Source organism: Hoplias malabaricus, chromosome 7 (genome assembly GCF_029633855.1).
Source record: "Hoplias malabaricus isolate fHopMal1 chromosome 7, fHopMal1.hap1, whole genome shotgun sequence".
Lineage (NCBI taxonomy): Eukaryota > Metazoa > Chordata > Actinopteri > Characiformes > Erythrinidae > Hoplias > Hoplias malabaricus.
The window spans coordinates 2,876,379-2,902,592 of NC_089806.1; the positions used below are offsets into that span (position 1 = coordinate 2,876,379).

At 37.6% G+C, this 26,214-nt stretch overlaps 1 protein-coding gene and 1 pseudogene across 1 annotated transcript; both read left to right on the top strand.

Annotated features, from left to right (window-relative positions):
- Positions 1-10,203: 10,203 nt before the first annotated feature.
- LOC136701628 (alpha-1-antitrypsin homolog) lies at positions 10,204-13,687 on the top strand (annotated as a pseudogene).
- Positions 13,688-17,970: 4,283 nt separating this feature from the next.
- Positions 17,971-25,920, top strand: LOC136701618 (alpha-1-antitrypsin homolog). Its single transcript, XM_066676248.1, has 5 exons — positions 17,971-18,061; positions 20,110-20,775; positions 20,883-21,153; positions 23,309-23,456; positions 24,080-25,920. Exons 2-5 carry the CDS (start codon positions 20,118-20,120, stop codon positions 24,272-24,274), a joined length of 1,272 nt encoding a protein of 423 aa, XP_066532345.1. The 5' UTR covers positions 17,971-18,061; positions 20,110-20,117; the 3' UTR covers positions 24,275-25,920.
- Positions 25,921-26,214: the final 294 nt, after the last annotated feature.

A 26,214-nucleotide genomic window follows, 5' to 3' on the forward strand; every position in this document is an offset into this window, starting at 1 on the left:
TTCTAGGAACGTTGTCTTAGAACGTTCTTAGAACTTTGCAAAATAATGTTCTTAGAATGTTCCCATAATGTTTTATTTTGGTTGTTGTGAACGTTACACTAGAATGTTCCCTCAACCTGATTTTGTCCAGTTTTTTTTAACATTCTCGCAACGTTATTCTCAAGTTACAAAAATGTTCTGGGAACATTACCTCAACATTATTTACACCAATAATTTAACATTCTAGGAACGTTGTCTTGGAATGTTCTTAGAATGTTCCCATAATGTTCTGTTTTAGTTATTGGGAACGTTACACTAGAATGTTCCCTCTACGTGACTTTGTCTAGTTTTTGTAATATTCTCACAATGTTATTCTCAAGTTACAAAAATGTGCTGGGAACGTTACCTCAACATTATTTACACCAATAATTTAATTTAAAATAATGTCTTCGAATGCTCTGTTTATGTGCAATGTAAAAACATTCACTTAACATTCAATTATGGTTATGGAAACTCTGCTTTGGAAATGTTCCCTAAAAGTGAAAAAAATACATTTTTCTTGATGTTTCCAGATTCATCTTTCCCCTGAATGCTACTTTAACATGATATAGTTTTCTTGTTCTTTCTTATTCACTAATTGGAAGTTAGTAGAATGTATACACTATAACATCTATTGTGCACTGCAGTGGAGCATTTATTTTGTTGTGTTGGTTATTTTGCACCTTGTGTCAAATAAGAGGAACAGTCACCAGTGCACTGTCAGAAGTTGAGATTTTATTTCAAATAATGGTCCTACTATCATTCCATTAATTTTTCTCTGTATAGGTATGTGAATCCCCTTAACAGGCCTCAAACATTCCCATTTGTAAAAAATAAAAAACCTTTCTCCAAATCACTCTGATTTGCTATGGTGGTCTATTTCAATAATGAAACTAAGCAGCTATGATAAAGATACTTTAAATTTTGAATTTTAAAATGTTTATTATTATCATCAACATCAAAAACCAAACTTTTTAGTGGGTCTCCGTATGCTCCACCTGCAAAGTAAACAAAAAGATTTATTAAGTATTTCTTTGTATATATCAGTTCATATAAAGCATTGTTCCAATCTACCCAAGCCATTTGATGCAGCTAAAACACAGCATTCTTGAAGTTATACAGCAGTTTTTGATGCATAACCCAATACACATCTCTCTCTACACACCTGACAAGCAAGTGAGAGAGGAAGAAATAGAAGAGAGGAAAGAAAGTTAGATTAAACTAGCTAACATTATGTTAGATAGGTTTCACAGTTAAAACATTTAGAATTTTTTTTCGGTGTGGCACATACAACCTAATGAATGGAGCTTGTTTAGATTCTACATATAAGATGTAAAATAGTGCTGTCAAGGCTAATGTGTTCATTTTTAAAACGGATTAATCATATGACAAAATTTGACACAGAATTACACATGTATTTGTTTCTATTCCTCACCATACAAATTACTAATATTTTAATTTGTGCTTTATCACAGCCAGGCTGAAGACTATGTAACTGAATTTATGAAAATAAATAGTGTGTAAAATTTATTGTGTAATGTATATATTCTTCTTTGCTTTTTAATTATTTTTTGCTGCACCTGTTTGTGTGTGGGGGGTGGGGGTGGGTGGTTTATGGAGGTATATTTGGTGCAAAACCCCTGAGCACCTGTGACAATGAAATTTGTAGTTGTAGAAAATAGTCACACATGTGTATCAGTAAATTTGAAGTCACAGAGAAAATCACATCAGGAGTTGCAAACCTATAGATTTTTTCCCCACAAGTACAGCTTAACAGTAACACCTTCACAAAATTTTCACTACAGGTGCACAAATGCAATTCTACATGCACAAGTACAAAAATATCATACACTCACAGTTCTGCTCCAGTTGGAGCAGTAGATATGGTGCAAAAAACATATGCAAACCAACATATGAACATACAAGTCTCAAACGCTGTCTTCTTCACTCACACGTGACTACTTCCATGCACTCTCACTTCTGCACCAAATATCAGATGGAGTGTGGTGCAAAACTAATTCGTGCATCTGTAGAGCCAGGAGTCGGCATTGTTCAGAGATCAGTAAGCCGTTCTGACCAATCAGCAGCTTGTTGGGCAGGTGTCATGCTATTGGCTGATGTCTCTTGGTTCAGTGATTGAGCGCCTCCTACGAAAACCTGATCCAGAAAACAAACATGGAGGACAGAGGGTCCATACAGTTCTTGGAACGGGGAAAAGGCAAAACAAGGAATGACTCTTCATCACATCTCTGATGGAAAACATAAATAAAACCAGAAAAGTGCTTTGTGTCTTTTCAGGGCTGGGTGCTTCAATCTGTGTTCTCTGTGCAGAAGTGAGAGCGTGCGGAAGTAGTCATGTGTGAGTGAAAAGACAGCATTTACGACTCGTAGCCGCAGATTCGTGCAGATGTAGTCATTGACTTTTGTTTGTGCAAGAGAAATATCACCCCCAAAAAAATCTAAAAAAAAAATATATATATATATATTTCTGAGGAGACTTTCTACAGGTGTGTAACGCGCACTGCACAGATTCACATGTTGGTCTGCGAATGTGCAAGGTTTATACAAGTGTGTGAATGTGTTTTGCACAATATTTACTGCTGCAACTGGAGCAAAATGTGAGCGTATGATAATTTTGTACTTGTGTGTGTAGAACCGGATTTGTGCAGCTGCTAAGCTGTACTTGTGGAAGCGGAAAAAAATCTACAGGTTTGCAACTCCTGAAATGATTTTTTCTGTGACTTCAAATTTACTGATACGCATGTATGACTATTTTTTACAACTACAAATCTCACTGTCACTGTCCCAGGGGCTTTGCACTAAATAAACCTCCATAGGTGTTGGGGGATTGAGGGTGCCTGCCACCGCTACTGAAAAAAAATTCTAGAGGAAAAACTGAAATTGTTTTGTACATTTGTGTTTTTTTAATAAATAATGAATACTTTATGAATAATATATATGAAAAGAGAGACTGTCCCTTAAGAATTTGATATGATCCAGATTGGCCCCCTTTGAAAAAGGTTTGGACACCCCTTCCTTGGAGTATGACATGTTTCTTTAAACAAATAAAAAGGAAAAAAAAGCCTATTGATGACCAATTATGTGACTTACCCCTGTTCCCCTGTTCGGTGCATATTTTAAGGCTTCCCCAATACACTCTTCAAAGACCTTAGATGCCCCCTTGGGGTGCATGACCCAGCAAAAAAACATATTGTACAAAGCTGTGCTTTTCGTTGAACCTTCTCTATTTCTTATTGTTTTGCTTCCAGTGTATATGTACTTGTGACATCATACACGCTACAGCTATGAAGCACTATGTTTTGTGCAAATTTTTTATTACTATCAGTAATATTATTACTATTACATTCTGTCTTTTAACTTCTAAGTTACAGAAGTGTTCCTCAACATGGTATCTAAAATACATCTGTGACTTTATATGTACTTAATAAAGAGAACTAGAATGTTCACTCTTCTCTGTTAAGTTATCCTACTTAAAACAAATAAAAACACAAAACAAGTTAACCTGCAGTGTGAAGACAGCTGGGCAAAATACATGCTCAATCTCAAAAGCCTTCCTATTCCCATTGTGTTGCCTACTGTGTGAAAATGTTTACATTTATATAAATGTTTATATTCAAGCATAGCTGCACTTACCTGGCTAACGATGAACTATTCTAACAGCTACATTTATTTAGCTTACTGGCTATCAACTTACCTTGAGTTAGCTAGATAACTAGTTAACAATTTTATAGTAATTTAACCCCTTATAAAATCCAGGCCTTTTTTTTTTCCATTTTCCGCCTGAAATGACATACTCAAATCTGGAAGCTTCCTGCTCAGGCAGTGAATAAACTAGAGGCAGTATCATCATTGAATTTTACAGAAAACCAGAAAAAAATTGTAAGAATAACCATTTAGAGATATTGAAATTTATCTTAAGTGATCAAAATCTGATACAACAATCTAGAACATAGGCTTTTCTTTGAAGTTGATACTTCCATACTTCTGATTTGAAGTTATTCACTGGAGTAGACAGTGAGCAGGTGGCCTCTTCAAGTGTCCCTTTGGAGTCTCTAAAGACCCCAAGCTCACCATAAGGAAAATTATTACTTTACTGCAGAAATACATTGTATTTATCTTGTCTGCACCTAAATCAATATCTTACAATGTAGAAACTAGTCTCATGTACCTCTCCTAGTGGCCTTTTACCCTCACCAAACAGGAAAAAACTTTTTGTTATGGTGTACTTTTTTCAGATTTATCTTGTTTATTTCTGGTGTTTAAACGTGTTTCTAAACCAGTATTGTCCCTTTAAATGCCAAAGGCGTTGGGAGTCAGGAGTTTTACCTTGATTGGCTATAGAGCGAGACAACTCACACCCCTTCCTGTATTTAAATGGCATCAGTTGGGGAAATGCATCTAGTAAAAGAAATCTAAGCTTTGAAAACATGTTTATTGTCTGCCAAATGAAACTGTTTTTAGTCATCTCTCACAGCATCTGGGTCTGTTAGTCGCTGAAAACTAATGCGTTCTGCTGAAATATGGGTCTGTGTTGGTCCCTCTCTCCTTGTGTGCGCATCAACATAACTCTGCCCGACTGGTCTACAGACTTGATTGACGTGTCGTTGGAAAGCCGAGAGAGAAACTAAGCTACATGGCTGTATGTTTCTCACCAGCTCAGATCTCATCCTCATCTTTCAAAGTGTACCTTATCTCAAACATTGATGTAAAACACGTATGTAAGAAAACGTTAAAAGAACATTCATGTAACGTTCACATGGAACGTGGGGGATCATATTTAATTTTCTTTTTATTATTTATTGTACTTTTATTGGCAATATTCTTTACACAAACATGAGGATTACTAATGAACGGTTTGACGGAAATACTCAAATTTGGTCTCGTTTTGAAGGCGACAAACTAAGGAAAGCGCTGGTATACATTTTGTGTTAGTTGCTTCTGAGTTCTTCAGGCTTCAAGACGCAACAGTTTTGGGGTTTATCTGAGGATGAGCTCTGATGTTTGGAATAACCATTTCTTTTGGATTTTATCTTTTAGACAACGCATTAGAGTATAATCCTCATAATCATGTGAGTCTGCCCATTCACTGATGTATGTACACATTAACGCAAATGTGGTTCCAGAAAAATTTTGAATATATATACTGTAGATAACTAATATATATTTATAACAACTGTCCTGGCAAGGTAGCTATACTTCGACCAAAAATACTTATTTATCGAATGGAATTACATATTAGCAAAATCAATGAAAGAGACTTGACGCTTAAGTTTGCTACACTGACCGTCAACTTTGGACCTGTAATACTTAACCGCCGGATATAAACAGTGCGTTTTTTTGCTATGTAGCGTGTTAGCACACACACAAATATTTTTTTACCTCATGACTAATGCAGAGTTGAGTTAGCTAGCAAGATAGCTAATGGTAAATACCCGTTAACTTATGTTTGTTCTCTTAAACTAAAATCAATTATCACTAGCTAAAATCTACTAAATCCATAGGATGTATTCATAAAATGCTCTACAAACATTGCACAAATCTCATTAAACAGGTAATAACATCAACAACATTGTTTTATTCCTCACTTCTTAACTTGCCTGTAGAGGGTCCCGTCTAGAAAGAACCAGACAAAACTGGCTCCATCCGATAAAACTGGTTCCTCTAACAGTCAAATCTGTATAACCTTGGCAACAGTATGCAAAATGGGCTGCCCTGTGCAAAATATGTTATTTCTCCTATCAGCATTTTTTATTACATTTCATTTGGGAAAATTGAGGAAAAATTAAAAGATAAAAAGTAATAGATTAAATTAATAGTCTTAAATAATTAAATAATATTAAATATATTATTGAATTAAATTAGACAAAAAATTTATGTAGTTGAACGCAGTCAATGGATCCACATCTTTCAATGTGTACCTTATCTCAAACATTGATGTAAAACACGTATTGTAAGAAAATATTAAAAGAACGTTCATGTAACGTTCACATGGAACATTTCAGACTAAAACTGGGAGAACTTTTATCGATGTCTAATAACGTTCATGGAACGTTCCATTGACGTTACTGTAAGAACGTTTGCTTCTAACATTAGGAGAACCTTTTAAATAACGTTAGCCAAAGTGGTGGGAATGTTCCCTGTTAGCTGGGTAGTGGCTGGCTGGTGCTGCGGGGTGGCTAACGTGGCGAACTTTCGGGTGTCTCACACAGTAGTTTTCACTTTTTTAAATTTCCCTTCCCGATTGACTTCCTGCCTCCCTTACAAATGATCTACTAATGGTGGCTGCCCGATCACTGCTGTCTTTTTCCTTTTTACATTAGGCTACCAGTACTTGGTCTATCTACATGTCGCTGCTTGACTGTTTGACTGCATGGCGTTCTGGTACACGCCAGCGCATCTTCACACTTTTTGCTTTCTTTCTCGGCTTGACCGTTCTACATATAAGTTTTGTCAGTCACTTGACATAACCCGCACCCACGCTTCATTCACAGCTCCTCCAGACCTCGACTTACGGTGCCGTTCTTCGGACTCTGCTATTCCTGTCATATGGTCCAGTGGGCGGAACCAACGCTTCGCAACCACTCACAGCTCTCGAGGCATTAACTTTGATGTTCTCCGGTCTATCCCTCGAGTCCCCCACTGTCATCGATGAACTGCTCCAAAACGTCACACCGACTCAAACTTGGACTACTTAACTCTCGCTCTATCACAGATAAAGCTCCTTTACTTAATGACCTCATGGTTGTGAACCACAAAAGTGCATTTTGCCTCACAGAGACATGGCAAAAACCTGGTGATCATCTCCACCTTCATTTGTTGACTCCTAGTGGTTTTAGATATTTAGCTAAGCCCAAGTCACAGGGGAAGGAGGGTGGTCTCACTGTAATTTTTGATGATTCACGTATGTCTCTGTGGGTTTTTTGAGGTAAAATAATTTGAATACATGGCTCTGAAACTGGTCAGCTCAACCCCTGTGCTGTTTCTGTTAATCTCTCGCCCACCAAAGACTTCCTCTGACTGGCCTCACCTCGGCCAGTTCTGCATGTCCAGCTCTGATGGGGATTTTAACATCCATGTTGATGCTATCTGTTCATTGACATTTGAGTCTCTGTTGGACTGCTTTAGCTTGACAAAACATGTTGATTTTCCCACACACTAACATGGCCACACATTGGATTTAATTTGTTCTTCTGGTCTATGTCTCTGTCTCTATTGTTGGTGTTTCTGACCACAAGCTTGTTGAAGCATCTGTTAACATCTTGGTTGCACGTTTTCTGCCCTTCTTCAGTCTTCTGCATTTCCATCTATTTCTCGGCTGTCCTGCCCTGATGACATTCTGACTAGGGTCGGGCGGTATAATGATTATACCGTATACCGCAGTATTTTAAAATGTGGACGGTATATTAAAATGAGGGCGGTATTTATGAAGTGTGTGTGGTGTGTCAACATTTGGTTCTGTGTCTTTAAAAGTTGGATAAAATGTTCATTTGCATTTAAGAGAGCCACAGGGAGGGGCCGCTGTGGGAGCTCAGTGACGGCTGATGTCACGGTCTGAAAACGTGTGCAGAAAAGCACAAACCCTGTAGCCCACCGCAGTTGTAAATTTATTTCGCTTATTTTTGAACTTTTCTATTCCTTCAGCAACAGTTGCTGAAATTTTTTTGCTGAAAAACACGTGTGTCGGCGTGCACTATCGGGCTGTGTTTAGCTAAATTCACTTGACTTTGTGCTCACAGATATAAGGCTCAGTGCAGCCTGACAGAGCACCCCATCCCCAATACTGTATACCGAGTTAATATTTTGAGACGGTATTATGGTATGAAAAATGTCGAAACCGTCCATCCCTAATTCTGACTCTCTTTAATGAGAGTCTTGGATACTAGACCAATTGGCTCCCTTAAAGACTAGAGAGGTTCCTGCTGGTCGCTCCTCCCCTTGGTTCACTCCTGAACTCTGTGCTTTGAAAACCACTGGTAGGTGTCTGTAGCACCACTTCAAGAATTCTGCTCTTACTGTGCACTTAACAGCATATACTGACCACATGATTTCTTATAATACTGCTTTAAAGTCTGCCTATTCTGCACACATTTCATCTCTTATTATAATTCTGTTAGCAAGCCCAAAACACTTTTAGCTACTGTTAGTAAACTCATTCAGCCACAAACAATCAAGCCCCATTTCCCATCTCATTAAAATGTCTCTCTTGCCTCAGGTCATGTCCCCATAGGCCTTAAAACTTCCACCATCACACCCATTCTCAAAAAACCTGATCTGAACACAGCCAATCTTGATCATTTCCAACCTATTTCTATCCTCCCCTTTTTAGCTAAGCTGTTAGAAAGGTGGTGCCATTCAGTTACAGTCATTCCTGATGGACAAGATCCTTTTTGAGCCTTTTCAGTTTGGCTTCTGCACAAAGGACTGTACTGAGACAGACCTTTTGCGGGATCTAATGACATCTTACTCGCTACTGACTCTGGTGCGCTCAGTATCCTTTTCTTAGATTTGAGTGCAGCATTTGATAATGTTAATCACACTATACTCATCTCCCATCTCTCAGCTGTTGGCACAACTGACACAGCACTTTTCTGGTTCATTTCTTACTTTACTTTAAAATAGATCTCATTTTGTTGCTCTTGGCCCTATACTATTCATCATCTACATGCTGCCACTTGGTCAGATCATCCACAGCCATGGTCTTAATAATCATTGCTGTGCAGATGACACTCAAATATACGTGAGCACCAAAAACATCTCTACTCCCCTTGCTCGCTGGCCCCAAGTTCGCTCTATCAAAGATTTCTGATACCACACTTAACTTTGATGGTGAGGCTGTAAAAAAACATCTCCAGTTGTAATTCAGGTCTACTTCTTGACTCCTCACTTTCCTTCAAACCTCATATTAAGGCCCTTACCAAAACATCTTATCTCCATAGAACCATCTTATGGTCCACAGATACACATACACATACTTGCTACACATGGGAAAACATGGGATTTTCTTTTTTAATTCATCTGAGAACTTACGTTTACGTTTTGGCCGTTTTGTTACATGCTGATCCATATTCTAATATAATTACCACCCCTAGTGTCCATGTGGGTCAGTGTAATGTGGAGCAGGTATGAGACAGCATCATCTGTAGAGTCATTGGAGGATTTAAGCACACTTTTCTGGGTCTTTGGTGCCTAGCAATCAAAATGTGATGTAGTCTCTGACCAGTTTCTAAAAGCACTGCACTGTAAATGTCTGTTTACCCAGCCTGTATGCATCCTTGAGCAGCCAGAACAGCTGCGGATGTAAACCCTGTTTGCTGAGTCAGTGATAATGATAGTGTTAATACTAATGATAGTGATACATGTAGTACCTGCCTGAACTCATTGCTGCACAAAGAATAGAGCCTACATGGGAACACTGTTTTAAAACTGTGCTTGATGATAAAGCCAGATTCATTCATGATGAAGGCCCTTCATTCCAATCTATTTTGACATTGAGGCTGGACGGTTTCTGGGTCAGTTCCCAGCATGACTCCATGACTGAAGTGACCTTGGGCAAGTCACATAACACCCTGGCATCAAGGTGGTTGAAAGCCTGCTGCTCTGGTTGTGTGTTCACCACCACTTGTGTGTGTGTGTGTGAATAATTTCTCACAAGTTTATGGTTGTATCTTCACTACCATGGATCAGTGGAATGCAGAGAAGTAATTTCCCTGAGGGAGATTAACCAGAAGAAACATACTCTTATCTTAATAAAGGAACAGGGCATTGGTGGGAACCAGTCATTTATGCAGAAATATTTACATATCTATATTAAAACATGACTGATAGAACAGTGCTGTGTGTAACGTAGGTAGGTCCAGTCACAGCTTTATTTAAAATACTCAGCAACCCACTCACTCTCTTCTGGTTTCTACTTTTCCCCTGGATCATGGAAATGTCTCCACAGATGGAGATTATGGAAAATTATCTCAACAGCTTTCAACACAACCCCTTGAAAGCTTGCTCCCCTTTTCCCCAGCCATTGACATACACAGGATTAAGTCTCTCTCTCTTCTAAGTGATAGGAGCATCATACTGTAAATGACTTTCCTGTGGCACTTTGTCCAAAGGCAAAATATGAGCAAATCTCTCTGTTTCCTCTGCAGGTGATAAAATGTGGGTAAATATATTCTTCCTCATTGTCCTCCAGCTGATGGTGGTTTCAGCAGATGACCATAAACATGATGAATCATCAGATCATGATAAACATCTCCACCATGGAAAGGATGAACCTCACCCCAGCCATGAGGGAGGAGAAGACTTGACCCACAAACTCTCACCCCACAACGCAGACTTTGCCTTCTCCCTCTACAAGAAGCTAACAGCAGATCCCGAATCCAAAGGCAAGAACATCTTCTTCTCTCCACTGAGCATCTCCATGGCTCTGTCCATGATGGCTCTGGGAGCCAAGGGTGACACCCACTCCCAGATCTTCAGTTCTCTGGGCTACAGTAATCTCACATCTGATCAGGTCAATGAAGGTTTTGAGCACTTACTCCACATGCTGGGACACAGCCAGGACGCCATGCAGCTGGAGGCAGGAAGTGCATTAGCCATCCGTGAAGGCTTCAAACCTCTGGACAAGTTTCTGAAGGACACTCAGCATTTCTACCAAGGAGAGGCCTTCACTGTGGACTATTCCAAGCCTGATGTCGCTGTGCAGTTAGTCAACAAGTACGTTGCCAAAAAGACCAAGGATATGATCACTGACATGGTTAAGGCCCTGGACCAGGACACAGTGATGCTGCTCATCAACTACATCTACTTTAGAGGTATGGTAGGCTTCTAAGTAAATTCCACCAAATGTGTGTAATATTCATTAACTGTAATTAATGTTTAACAACAATAAACAAAGTCTGAATTCCATTCTTCATATAAGGTAAATGGGAAAAGCCTTTTGATGTGGAATACACCCGCAAAGCTGACTTTCATGTGGATAAGGACACTGTGGTACGTGTGGACATGATGTACGAAAATAATTACTACTACTACTAGACTCCTTCTATGATCTTGACAAGGATACCTGGGTCATCATGCTTCCCTACAAAGGCAAAACCTCCATGATGATTGTTCTTCCCAAAGAGGGAAATATGGAAGAGGTGGAGAAACACATTTGCAAAGACCATCTCTAGAAATGGCACAGCCAACGTTATAGTCGGTAAGTTTCTGTTACAACTATTATCACATAACTGGAACTTTTAGAAAAAAAAAAATCCTATGTTGTACTTTGAAGTCAGAAGAAGTAAACACAGCAAACTATGTTAAATTTAGTTAAACTAAAAAACTAGCAATCTTTCTAGATCATTTTTTGTCCTGAATTTTCTCTCGCTGTTCCTTGAAGAGTGTGTTTAAATCTACCCCAAAACACATGCATTACTTCAAGTTGGTATATTTAAAGACTAATCCATGTAAACCCTTGTTAGATCAAATTCCCAACATGTGAGCAACAAATATATAAAACAAAATGAAAGGTGCCAATTTGAAGTAAGTTTTAGCCACATTTTAGCTTTAGATTCTTGGCTGTAGCTTGTTTACTTCAAGAATTTCTACAATAGACACAGTCCCATAATTAACATCTGGCAATGTGTGTTTTATTATATGTTGTTTCATATGGTGATTGAGCATAAATGTTTTCATCTTTTATTCATGAGGTCACAGCATTTGACTTCAGAATCTTCTCGTTTATTCAGATGATGTTTTGTATACTACAGATTTATATTTTTCTCAGGTCCTGAGTAAGGATTTTCCTAATGATTCTGATGCAGATCAGAAACACTGTAGATTAATGCAGTGCACCACAACACAAATTAGCGTTAATTAAGCCTTCCTCAGGTCTTCTGCAGTGACATGTTGGATTTGCTTTGCCTTTATGGCCAGCGCACCTACAGTTCTAGAATTGTAATCCAGGTCTGTGCTTTAATATATTATTGTAGCTTCTCCTGCTTTGTAGGAGTCTGTTTAGAGGAGTCTTTAGTTAAAGAATGCTAGCGCAGTATTTGAAGAGTACGAGAATTTAGGACAATTCCTGACCCCATTAACCACTGTGTAACATGCTCTAACTAAGGTCTATATTTTAAAGACAATCAGATTTAATGAGGTTTTGAAGCATGAACAATCAAAAATCTATTTGTTACATATTCTTTATATTTATAAGAAAATTCTTACTGGGAGTATATTTGAATCACTTCAATTCATTAACTAAATCTATTTGATATTGCTTGGTTCACACTGGAATTATTTATATTTGAAGTTATATAATAACATATTATTGGGTGTAGGACTAAGCCCAGACTTCTCCCTTCAGCCCTATTATACCCTGCGAACTCATGTCTTTTCTGTGTCTGACAAACTCACTCCCACCTCCACCCCATCTCCACCTTTTATTTGTATCCATCTATCCAATCTATCCATCTGTCTCGAGTCAATAAAATGTCATTTGTTTGAAGAATTTTAAGAAGCCCAAAATTTTGCATAAACAGTTCTCTCATGTTGAAAATATCTTTCCTCTTCTCCAGCGATCTGATCCTCTACATGCCCAAGTTCTCAATCTCCTCCTCTAATTGTCTCACTGAGACTCTGAAGGAAATGGGAATGGTCAGTGCATTCTCAGACACTGCAGACTTCTCTGGGATCAGTGAGGAGACCAAACTAAAGGCTTCCAAGGTAAATCAATGAATCTGCAGTTCCCTCTTCAACACTGTTAGAACTGTCCTTACAAATAGTGTCTGTATATTTCTTCTGTGTCACCTTCATATTTGTGTAGTTCCTAGTTTCGTCTCAAACTGAGTTCTGTGCAGAAACAATAACATCCACCATTTCTCAGTGTTTTTCTGGCATGGAGAAAACCATTCCTGCATTAATTTCCTGTAGAATAGACTGCTGCAATTCTTTATACTGTGGGATTAACCAGTCCTTAATTGATATTTGCAGCTTGTCCAGAACTCTTCAGCCAAGTTACTAACCAGCACAAAGAAAAGAGGCCACATTACACAAGTCCAGCACAGGATACACTTTAAAGTGCTTTTATTTGATTGTCCTCTCTCATGTTAGAAACCATTGGACATAGTGCATTACTTTTCCTTGTTTACAAAGTCTGCTGACTGAACAAATTCAGGAATTTAGGAAAATATTCATGACCCTATATCTGGATCTTTAGGACTGGACATAAATTGTCATCCCTCTCTCCACACAGGTCCTCCATCAAGCTGTTCTTAAAGTGGATGAGAGGGGAACTGAAGCAGCTGCTGCCACCACCATTGAGATCAGGAATACATCTATGCCATCCTCATTTGAACTCAACAGACCTTTCCTGGTGTTTATTGTGGAGGATAGCACCAAGAGCATCCTCTTCATGGGCAAGATCAACAACCCCACCCTGTAGAGACTCTAAACTCCACCCAAATCAGTACAATTTTAAAAAATCAGAGACAAAATCAGTAAAAACAGACATGGAACCACTACAGAAAATAAGTAACAACAGCAAAAAAAAATAAAGCACTGGGCCCACAGTTGATTTACCAATAAATTCAATCAAATCTTTTATGTCTGCTATCAGTCAGAATTTACAGTCATCTCCAAGACTCTATGAATGTTAAAATAAAATCTTGATTCTGAGATTGTTGTTTGAACATCATAAACTCACTGAACCTATTTCTAGACAGTTTTACTTGATTTCAATTATTTTATCCATTTAAAGCCAGTTATTCTCTGACTTTAAGATGATTTGACTTTCTTCTTTCTTTGAGAGTAACAAGATCAGAATTAATCCCTGAAGATTTTAAATGTTTATAATGTGCTGCATGCAGTAATTTAAAACTAGTCAATATAAGATTAATCTCATAATGACCAAAATTACACACATTGACTAGATCCTGAATGTTCTGGTATTTATTCAGTAAAGATCTTAATCACAGATACATTTCTTGGTTCAGTTCCCTAATACTTTTTTAAAGAAAAAAAAAACATGGTTAGCCTTGAACATCACGGTGGATGCAGTTTTTATTTCTTAGCCAATTGAATATAAATATGTTCATGGAACTGACCCCCTCCCTGCCTTTGGAAACTGAACATTAAAAAAATACTGAAGACTAATGCAAGTTTGTTTTAAAACACACAGATTCTTACATTTTTGAAAATGAAATCTAAATATTTGAAATTCGTGTAATAGTTATCTTGAGATTAAAAAAGTATTTTGAGACTCAATAAATAATATTTCAAGAATAAAGTAACTAGACTACTGTTTTTTAATTACAGGAAAACTATTTCCTCTTTATTATTTCCTTTTCTGTCCTTTATGACATTTATAAAACTTTCCACTGGTTTGTTTTTGTGAATAAATCTCAGTAAAATTGTTTGTGGTGTTTTTCTTTTGGAGATTCACTCTGTGCCTTTCAGTGAGTATCAGGTTTCTTTGCACCTCACGCTCTCTACTGTAAAACACAGTGTATATATTCAAGCAGAACGAGATGGCATTGTGTGGTCCCCAGTGCTTTAATTTATTATAATATATATTTTTAAATTCAATCTTGAATTCTGTTTTAATTTTTATATTTGAATTATTATTGCAAATCTGTAAAACAAATGTACTCTAGAATGACTAAGTCAGATACCAACAACAGTAAAATGTCTAAGAAAAATCGAGAAGTGAATTCAGAAGGGTTGCTGAGCCCATTCAGTAATTTCCACTACAGAAACGTGTCTGTTTTTAATTCAGTGCTGTCTGAAGGTCCAAAGGCCATAGACAGCTAATAATGGTTTTGGGCCTTGTCCCTTTCATATAGAGATTTCTATGAATCTTTTAATGATTTCATGTGCCAGACATGAAGAAATCCGCAAGTTCTTTACTATTTTAAGTTGAAAAACATTATCCTTGAATTATTTAAATTTGCCAACGCAGTCTTTCAGAGTGAACCACTCCCCATCTTTACTTCTGAAAATCTCTGCCTCTCTGAGATGCTCTTTTTAAACCCAGTCATGTCACAGACCTGTTGCCATTTAAACACTTTTTTTACTTTTGCAAAGTTTTACGACTTTTTTCCCTCTGTCCCGACTTTTTTTAGAATGTGTTCCTGGCAGCAAATTTAAAATGTGCAAATATTTGACAAAAAATATTTCAAAATAATGAAAAAATAACGTTTGAAATGAGACACAATACGAGTCAGATGCATCTCTCAGTAGCACAGTACTCTTTGAGGAGCAACATTAAACATTATATAATAATACCCTATAATTACATATTAAATGGGAAAGATTCCCCTGAACAAACGTAACTGAACATATTCTGTTCTAAATCCTGTTAAACAGGACAAATTCAATTATAAAATCAGTTTTTTAAATTTAATTGTTTATTATTTTATATCCAGGTTAAAGAGGAATCATTTATCTCTTTATCTGGTTAAACAGGACTAAGGCCAAAATCTATTGCTTCATTTATACCTCTGGCTCTTGTTTGAGTGTCACTCGACCCTTGAAACTGAGTAACAAGGTACAGTGGTTAAAATCTACAAAATGATATAACACTTCAAGTACCTGGTAATTAATCAGAAAACAAATAAAAAACAACAGTGTTTCAGTAGCAGGCTGCTGACAGTGCTCTGTAAACTCTCTGGGAAAAAGGTAGGGTAGAAGTGAGGTAGGAGAGGGGGGATATCTGTAATCTTTCATTATAGAACTGTGTAAAATAAAAGAACATAAGTCTTGGTGATGAAATGTAGTTTATCAACACAGTTTTAAATACTACAATTAAAATAGAATATAATAGTTATCAATCGCTACTAACTCCCCTGTGATATGAAGCTGAATTCAGTTCTGTTTTGTGGTGTTTTTGCTCCAATCTCACAGCTCTACCTTAAATGTTGCAGTAGCTTCATGCACAAGAATGCAACTGCTTCACTATTTAAGACAGAACTGGAAATGTACAGCTAACTACCAATACTAAGATAATACAATGTAATCAGAGATTTTAATGTGGAAAATACTTCAGTTTGTGGATTTGTTTGATCACCTGAGCAGCAACTTTGTCTATGACTCACAAGGCATTCTCCAACTGAATTGTGCTTCTGAAAAGTCTGCATTTGAAGAGCTGTGTAGCCCTAACTAGGTCATACCCCTCTATCCCAATAAGATCTGAGACACTCTAAACAAAAACAGAGGGGTAGTGCCAAGTGGTGAAATAGAATCAGGCCTGATTCTGTTCTTTATTCAGTTAAATGAGAATAATAATGCCTTCAATTCAGTTAAAGAGGACTAATCCTGCTCATTAAAAAGAACTAGTTATGCTCTAAATTAAATCTGCTCCAAACCCAGTTAAACAAAACAAATTTAGGTCTGTGTTCTCCATATCACTCCAGCTTTCAAGGTATGTTTGGACTGAAGAAACTGTAGCATGCAGAGGAAACCCATACAGACACAGGGACAACACACCACAGTCTTCACAGTGATCCCAGGAGAGGATCCCACCCAGGACCCTGAGACCCTGGAGCTGTATGGCAGAGACACTACCTGCAGTGTAAGACCAGCAGTGGTGAAATAACATTCAAATACTAGAGGACAAATATTATTAACTGTTTATCTTCACAGTGAAGAAGGGAAGGTGGTAATTAACTTGTGAAGTGTAAGGGTGCACTGAAGGTTTCTTGACAGCAGTCTCTAAAATGCTGTGTATTGAATGAATTCTGTCCACACATGCAGCTGCACTCAGTAAAACCCTATGAGTTCTCAGAAAAGTTCTTGTCAGCATTTTTGTTTTTAATTTATGGATCAATTACCTTTGCCCTGTTTATTTTAGAATTAAGAAAATAGTGAACACTGTGAGGTAACGTATTAAAGTCACACACATGCACACTTTAGAATTATTATTGTTTAAATATATACTTTGTAAATATAAACACATTTTCAATTATTTTTGATGCATGCAAATCCCCCATTAAACATTGTTTATGGACTGTTTAACAAGAAAATATAACAGGGATAAAAGTAAGATGCTCTGCAATAAAGAGGGCTGTGCCAACAATTTTGGGATGAACTGATTGACTTTTAAAAGAAAATGTATCAATGCAAGATCACATATTGACAAAGGCCTTTACCAGCCATTAAACTGTTGTTCAGCCATCTTTGGATTTTTCCAAAATTAACCCCTCTTTGAAAAAGAAAGTTAGATTTTTTTGTGGTTGTTGTCCAAACTCTGGTTAAAGTGCCATGGTGTTCTTGTGAAAGGATTCCCTCTTGATGGCAGCAGATACCACTCCAATAAAAACAAGCCTCCACATAAATGTATCTTTCACATGTTAATAACCCATAGTATGCGAACTGATGCAGCACCGCGCCATCACAGATGCTAGTCTTTCGTTAGTAACAGTGTGGATGATGGCACTAGAAACTTTTTCCCCAAATAAAACCTGAAATGTTGGCTTTTCCCTGCTGGCTTTTACACACTGGGATTTCCACTTACTCCCTGAAGCTTTTCACAATATTTTGAACTTTACTTGGTGAACGACCTGAATTCTTTGCAGGCTTACATTCAGAAACAGTGAAATTTAAACTGACTGACACTGCTCTTATGTTTGGCACAGATCATGACCCATGCTTCCTCACAAATTCTAAGACTTCTGTATTTGTCCAAAAAATATGTCCTGAAACATCCAGAAAATGTAAAAAATTATATTTATATATTTTTATTGTCATTACTTTGGAAGAGTCGTTTTATGAAGTGAAGTGAGCTTCTGTCCAATCATCAAAATACAGCACTAAAATACAATTTAGAATGAATATATGTTTATAATAAAAACAGTGGTCCAGGTTTTAGATTAAAAGGAGGACACTAACCTCTGTTCATCAGACTAAAATTTTAAGCCCCAAATAGAGGCAAAGGTCCTCATTCATCAACAACTGATAGGAGCATAGGATTGGAGGATGGGTATTAGCTAATGTTTTAAAACAACATTGATTTGTCTCTTGATACTCAGTGCCCAACTCTCCTGCACAGAGGGTAAGGAACTGTGTTTTACTTTAAAATAGTGCTATAAAATATTACTCATTACAAATTTAAAAGTTCCAGAATTTACAGCTATTCAATCTCCACTGCATCTAATTTATTTAATAAAATCTTAGGTGTAGACTGCTATTCTGTAGAACACTAGCTTTTTTCTTGTAAATTGTTTCTTCAATATTTTTTACATGAATCTGAAAACTGTGAAAATTTACCAATTGTAATTTGTTTCTTTTGGGTGAAAACAAATAGTCAAATAACGAAAATCCATTTTATTGAAAGTCAGTTTTAATTAAAGAAAACTGATAAATGATTTCACTGTCACAGACAGTTTCCAGTGTAGAAATAAAACTGAGAGTTTTGCTGGAGTTGAGGTGCACTCACACAATCTCCATTATTTTGTGTGTTGAGTTCCTGATATAAGCCAGTGTTTAAAAAGATGTTGTCATTGTCAAAAGATGTAAACTCCAGTCTAGTTTAAACTGGGTACACTTTCCACTACATCTCCACTGATATACACAGGACGATGGTTCCTATACTGCTTCTTACTGCAGTCTACTATCAGCACATTTGTTAAGGAGGTTATTACACTGACATCAGTTCTCCAAGAGTTTAATCTCCTCCAGTGAGAGTCAGACATAAAACAAGGGAAAACTCTGCTGATCTCTGAGAACTGGGGTGTGGAGCCATATTTTTTTGTTTTTCAAATGAACATGTGAAAACACAAATCTATTGCTGCTGTGGTTTTCAAAGCCTGTGGTTCCCATTTTGCAATGTCACTGGCTACATTTCATGGGGGAGTTATATTGGAAACAACCAGGGAAAATGACATCAGGTCGAATCGGGCTGAGCCAATGCCATACAATGATAAAGCACATAAGTGTACAGTGAATACAGCAGGAGGGGTTCTGAACACAAACTGGGAACTCATGTTTGAGAAATGTTTGCCTATCTGCACTGCTTGTTGTCTCTCCATAAGGAAGTTGGACTTCCAGTGACATAGGGATAAAAAGAGAAGAAGAAGAAGAAACACATTCATTGATCCAATAGGGGAAATTTCTTTGTTGCATTTGACCCCTCCGTGGTAGTGCCGAGACATAAAAAGAACCACTGTTTGTTAAGTCAGTGATAATGGAAGTGTTAATGCTAATGATAGTGATACATGTAGTATCTGCCCAAACTCTGCTGCACGAAGAATAGAGCCTACATTGGAACACTGTTTTAAAACTGTGCTTGATGCTAAAGTCAGAAAGGCCCTTGACTCCAATCCATTTTGACATTGAGGCTGGAAGGTTGCTGGTTCAATTCCCAGCACAAGCAGGAAAACCATTAATCCATGACTGAAGTGATTTTGGGCAAGTCACATAACTCCCCAGCATCAAGGCGGTTGAAAGCCTGCTGCTCTGATTGTGTTCACTGTCAATAGTGTGTTTGTGTGTGTGTGTTTGTGTGTGTGTGTGTGTGTGTGTGTGTGTGTGTGTGCGTGTGCGTGTGAGAGAGAGAGAGAGAGAGAGAGAGAGAGAGAGAGAGAGAGAGAGAGAGGAGTTGTTCACTAGATTATGGTTGTATCTTCACTACAATGGATCAGTGGAATGCAGAGAAGTAATTTCCCTGAGGGAGATTAACCAGAAGAAACATACTCTTATCTTAATAAAGGAACAGGGCATTGGTGGGAACCAGTCATTTATGCAGAAATATTTACACATCTGTATTAAAACATGACAGATATAACAGTGCTGTGTGTAACGTAGGTAGGTCCAGTCACAGCTTTATTTAAAATACTCAGCAACCCACTCACTCTCTTCTGGCTTCTACTTTTCCCCTGGATCATGGAAATGTCTCCACAGATGGAGATTATGGAAAATTACCTCAACAGCTTTCAACACAACCCCTTGAAAGCTTGCTCACCTTTTTCCCAGCCATCGACATACACAGGATTAAGTCTCTCTCTGTTCTAAGTGATAGGAGCATCATACTGTAAATGACTTTCCTGTGGCACTTTGTCCAGAGGCTAAGTATGAGCAAATCTCTTTCTGTTTCCTCTGCAGGTGATAAAATGTGGGTAAATATATTCTTCCTGGTTCTCCTCCAGCTGATGGTGGTTTCAGCAGATGATCATAAACATGATGAACCATCAGATCATGATAAACATCTCCACCATGGAAAGGATGAACCTCACCCCAGCCACGAGGGAGGAGAAGACTTGTCCCACAAACTCTCGCCCCACAACGCAGACTTTGCCTTCTCCCTCTACAAGAATCTAGCAGCAGATCCCAAATCCAAAGGCAAGAACATCTTCTTCTCTCCACTGAGCATCTCCATGGCTCTGTCCATGCTGGCTCTGGGAGCCAAGGGTGACACCCACTCCCAGATCTTCAGCTCTCTGGGCTACAGTAATCTCACATCTGATCAGGTCAATGAAGGGTTTGAGCACTTACTCCACATGCTGGGACACAGCCAGGAGGCCATGCAGCTGGAGGCGGGAAGTGCATTAGCCATCCGTGAAGGCTTCAAACCTCTGGACAAGTTTCTGAAGGACACTCAGCATTTCTACCAAGGAGAGGCCTTCACTGTGAACTATTCCAAGCCTGATGTCACTGTGCAGGAAGTCAACAATTACATTGCCAAAAAGACCAAGGATAAGATCACTGACATGGTTAAGACCCTGGACCAGGACACAGTGATGCTGCTCATCAACTACATCTACTTCAGAGGTATGGTAGGCTTCTAAGTACATTCCACCAAATGTGTGTAATATTCTTTAACTGAAATTAATGTTTAACAATAATAAGCAAAGTCTGAATTCCATTTTCCATATAAGGTAAATGGGAAAAGCCTTTTAGAGTGGAAAACACCCGGAAAGCTGACTTTCATGTGGATAAAGACACTGTGGTACGTGTTGACATGATGAACAAAAGAGGATACTACGACTCCTTCTATGATCGTGACAACGATACCTGGGTCATCATGCTTCCTTACAAAGGCAAAACCTCCATGATGATCGTTCTTCCCAAAGAGGGAAATATGGAAGAGATGGAGAAACACATTTGCAAAGACCATCTCCAGAAATGGCACAGCAAAATGTATCGTAGGTAAGTTCCTGTTACAAGTATTATCACATAACTGGAACTTTTGAAGAAAAAAAAATAATCGCGTCATTCGTTTCCACTGTCATTGGTTTGCTCTTCATTCGTTTCCTAAGTTATGTTGTTACTAAGTCTGTCTGTCTCCAGCGTTTCCTCTGTTATCACGTTTCCCGGACTAGTCTGTCTGTCTCTGCTGTTACTCGTTTCCTGTCATTCGTTTCCTTTGTCATAATTTCTCGTTACCTATCACCATGTTGCTCAGTGTAGTCTGTCTGTCTCCGCAGTTTCACCGTTGTTGTTTCATTCCTTAGTCTGTTTGTCTCATCTGTCCCTCGCTTCGGTTTGCTCTCTTCTCATTTTGTGTCCTGTCATCATGTCACCTAGTCTGTCTGTCTCTGCTTATCCTCATTTAGGTTTGTTCTCTGTTTAGATCACTCTGTTTAAAGTTCTGTTTAGCTCTCTGTCCAGTGTTAGTCTGTTTAGCTCTTTAGTCTGTCTGTCCCATTTGCTTTAGCTCTCCGTGTTTAAGTTTCACCTCTTTAGCTCTCTCTCTCTGTTTAGCTCTTTCTGTCTAGCTCCCTGTCTTTCCAGTTCCTTATCGTTCTATCCAAGTCTCTCTGTCTGGTATCCTGTCGTGTTATCCAAGTCTGTCTCTGTTTTGTTATATATTGTTTAAATAAAAAGTTCCTGTGTTTTAGCAAGTGCTTCCGCCTCCGTCAATGCACCCCGCAGTCCTGACACTATGTTAAATTTAGTTAATCTAAATTCTAGCAATCTTTCTAGATTCGTTTTTGTCCTGAATATGGTCTTGCTGTTCCTTGAAGAGTATGTTTTGATCTACCTCAAAAACACATGCATTACTTCATGTTGATGGTATATTTAAAGGCATGTGAAAGACCACAGATATAGACAAATCATTGAAGGAGGTCGAGTCAAGTACAAATACCTTTAGCTTTTGTGCATGTCCATGCTCCAGTTGCAGAGTTGTGCTGGACAAATAATGCCACAAATCTATAACTCATCCTTTAGCCGGACTAATCCATGTAAACCCTTGTTAGATCAAATTCCCAACATGTGAGCAACAAATATAGAACAAAATGAAAAGGTGCCAATTTGAAGTATGTTTTAGCCAGTTTTTAGCTTTAGCTTCTTGGCTGTAGCTTTTTTACTTCAAGAATTTCTACAATAGGCCCAGTCCCATACTTAACATCTGGCAAGTTGTGTTTTATTATATGTTGTTTAGTTTTCTCATGAATGAGGTTATTGAGGATAAAAAAATCCATCTTTTATTCATCAGGTCACAGCATTTGACTTCAGAATCTTCTCGTTTATTCAGATATTGTTTTGCATACTACAGATTTATATTTTTGTCAGGTCCTGAGTAAGGATTTTCCTGATGATTCTAATGCAGATCAGAAAAACTGTAGATTAATACAGTGCACCACAACACAAATTAGCGTTAACTAAGCCTTCCTCATGTCTTCTGCAGTGACATGTTGGATTTGCTTTGTCTTTATGGCCAGCGCACCTACAGTTCTAGAATCTTAATCCAGGTGTATCCTTGACTTGTGCTTTAATATATTATTGTAGCTTCTCCTGCTTTGTAGGAGTCTGTTTAGAGGAGTCTTTAGTTAAAGAATGTTAGCACAGTATTTGAAGAGTAAAAGAATTTAGGACAATTTCTGACCCCATTAACCACTGTGTAACATGTTCTAACTAAGGTCTATATTTTAAAGACAATCAGATTTAATGAGGTTTTGAAGTATGAACAATCAAAAATCTATTTGTTACATATTCTTTATGTTTATGACAAAAATCTTACTGTGAATATATTTGAATCACTTCAATTCATTAACTAAATCTATTTGATATTGCTTGGTTTACCCTGGAATTATTTATATTTGAAGTTATATAATAACATATTATTGTTTGTAGGACTACTCCCTTCAGCCTTATTATACCCTGCAAACTCATGTTTTTACCATTTCTGACAAACTCTCTCCCACCTCCACCCCATCTCCACCTTTTATTTGTATCCATCTATCCAATCTATCCATCTGTCTCGAGTCAATGAAATGCCATTTGTTTGAAGAATTTTAAGAAGCCCAAAATTTTGCATAAACAATTCTCTCTTGTTGAAAGTGTCTTTCCTCTTCTCCAGTGAGGTGGATCTCTTCATGCCCAAGTTCTCCATCTCCTCCTCTAACTGTCTCACTGAGACTCTGAAGGAAATGGGAATTGTCAGTGCATTCTCAGACACTGCTGACTTCTCTGGGATCAGTGAGGAGACCAAACTGAAGGCTTCCAAGGTAAATCAATGAATCTGCAGTTCCCTCTTCAACACTGTTAGAACTGTCCTTACAAATAGTGTCTGTATACTATATTTATTCTCATTACCACATAAAATAAGCTTCTCCTTAATATCTATGCAGTTGTGTCTTAATATATCTGTAGATTCTGCTCAATATTTCTTCTGTGTCACCTTCATATTTGTGTACTTCCTAGTTCCATCTCAAAATGAGTTCTGTGCAGAAACAAATACATCCACCATTTTTCACAAGTGTTTTTCTGGCATGGAGAAAACCATTCCTGCATTAATTTCCTGTAGAATAGACTGCTGCAATTCTTTATACTGTGGGATTAACCAGTCCTTAATTGTGATATTTGCAGCTTGTCCAGAATTCTTCAACCAAGTTACTAACCAGCACCAAGAAGAGGCCACATTACACAAGTCCAGCACAGGATACACTTTAAAGTGCTTTTATTTGATTGTCCCCTCTCATGTTAGAAACCATTGGACATAGAGTGCATTACTTTTCCTTGTTTACAAAGTCTGCTGACTGAACAAATTCAGGAATTTAGGAAAATATTCATGACCCTATATCTGGATCTTTAGGACTGGAAATAAATTGTCATCCCTCTCTCCACACAGGTCCTCCATCAAGCTGTTCTTAAAGTGGATGAGAAAGGAACTGAAGCAGCTGCTACCACCAAAATCGAGGTCTGGCCCCTGTCTTCCTTGTGGCCACCCTCATTTGAAATCAACAGACCTTTCCTGGTGTTCATTGTAGAGGATAACACCAAGAGTATACTCTTTATGGGCAAGATCAACAACCCCATCCTGTAGAGACTCTAAACTCCACCTGAACCAAAGAGAATAATATTTTTTTCAAAATCAGTAAAAACAGACATGGAACCACTACAGAAATTTATTTACCAAAGAAAAATCAAAACTGGGCCCACATTTGATTTAACAATAAATTCAAGCAAAACGTTCATGTCTTCTATCAATCAGAATTTAGTCTCCAAGACTCTATGAATGGTAAAATATAATTATCATAAATCTGTGATTCTGAGATTGTTGTTTGAACATCATAAACTCACTGAACCTATTTCTAGACAGTTTTACTTGATTTCAATTATTTTATCCATTAAAAGCCAGTTATTCTATGACTTTAAAATGATTTGACTTTCTTTTTCCTTGAGAATAACAAGATCAGAATTAATCCCTGAAGATTTTAAATGTTTTTATTGTGCTGCATGCAGTAATTTAAAACTAGTAAATATAAGATTAATCTTATAATGACCAAAATTACACACATTAACTAGATCCTGAATGTTCTGATATTTATTCAGTAAAGATCTTAATCACAGATACATTTCTTGGTTCAGTTCCCTAACACTTTTATAAGAAAAAAAAACATTGTTAGCCTTTCAGTTGAAAAACATTATCCTTGAATTATTTAAATTTGCCAACTGAGTTTTTCAGAGTGAACCACTCCCCATCTTTACTTCTGAAAACCTCTGCCTCTCTGAGTGTCACGCACTCGTCCTGTCATGTCTGTTTTCCCCTCCATGTGCTCTCTCAGCTGTTTGTTGTTGTCCTTGTCTCCGCCCTTGTCCCGCCTTTGTTCCTCCTCCTTGTCCGCCATCCTCCTTATCTGTTTCAGGTGTGTCTCATCTGTTCATGTATTTAAGCTCCCTTGTGTCACTTCCATGTATCGGTCATTTGTGTTGATTCTTTCTCGTTCCTAGTCATGTTGTGTTGTTTCTCTCCTACTCCAATTCAAGTTGTTTTGTTTCCTAGTCGTTTCGTTTTGTTTCCTATTCATGTTGTGTTGTTTCTTTCCCACTCCCAGTCGTTTCGTTTTGTTTCCTAGTCGCTTCGTTTCATTTCATTCTCCCAACTCATGTTTCGCTTCCCTTGTTTCCATGTCATGTTGCTTAGCCCAGTCTGTCTGACTCTGTCGTTTCATTTCCTATATCTTATTGTAGTTGCCTGTCTTTGTTTTGTCATATTCTTTTCTAAATTAAAGTTCACTGTGTTTTAGCATGTGCGTCCGCCTCCGTCAGTCCGCCCCTCAAATCCTGTCACTGAGATGCTCTTTTTAAACCTGGTCATGTCACAGACCTGTTGCCATTTAAACACTTTTTTTTAGAATGTGTTGCTGGCAGCAAATATAAAAAGGGCAAATATTTGACAAAAAAAGTAAAAGTAACTTCGATGTTTCAACATTTTACATATTGTGTTTGTTCTATTTTCAATCAAATAAAGGGTTTAAATGAGTTGCACATTATTGTATTCTGTTATTATTTATATTTTGTCTAGTTTTTCAACTTTTCTGGAAATGGGGTTGTAATCTAATGTTTGAAATGAGACACAATACGAGTCAGATGCATCTCTCAGTAGGACAGTACTCTTTGAGGAGCAACATTAAACATTATATAATAAAACCCTATAATTACATATTAAATGGGAAAGATTCCCCTGAACAAATGTAGCTGAACATATTCTGTTCTAAATCCTGTTAAACAGGACTAATTAAATTATAAATTCAGTTCTTAAAATTTTAATTGTTTATTATTTTATATCCAGGTTAAACAGGAATCATTTATTTCTTTACCTGGTTAAACAGGACTAAGGCCCAAATCTATTGCTTCATTTATACCTCTGGCTCTTGTTTGAGTGTCACTCGACCCTTGAAACTGAGTAACAAGGTACAGTGGTTAAAATCTACAAAATGATATAACACTTCAAGTACCTGGTAATTCTTCAGAAAACAAATA

Excerpts from the sequence above, each read along its gene's own strand:
- LOC136701618 (XM_066676248.1), top strand. The coding sequence starts at position 20,118 with ATGTGGGTAAATATATTCTTCCTGGTTCTCCTCCAGCTGATGGTGGTT. Across the intron at positions 20,776-20,882 it reads CAACTACATCTACTTCAGAG|GTAAATGGGAAAAGCCTTTT; the intron begins GTATGGTAGGCT and ends TTTCCATATAAG. Across the intron at positions 23,457-24,079 it reads CCAAACTGAAGGCTTCCAAG|GTCCTCCATCAAGCTGTTCT; the intron begins GTAAATCAATGA and ends CTCTCCACACAG.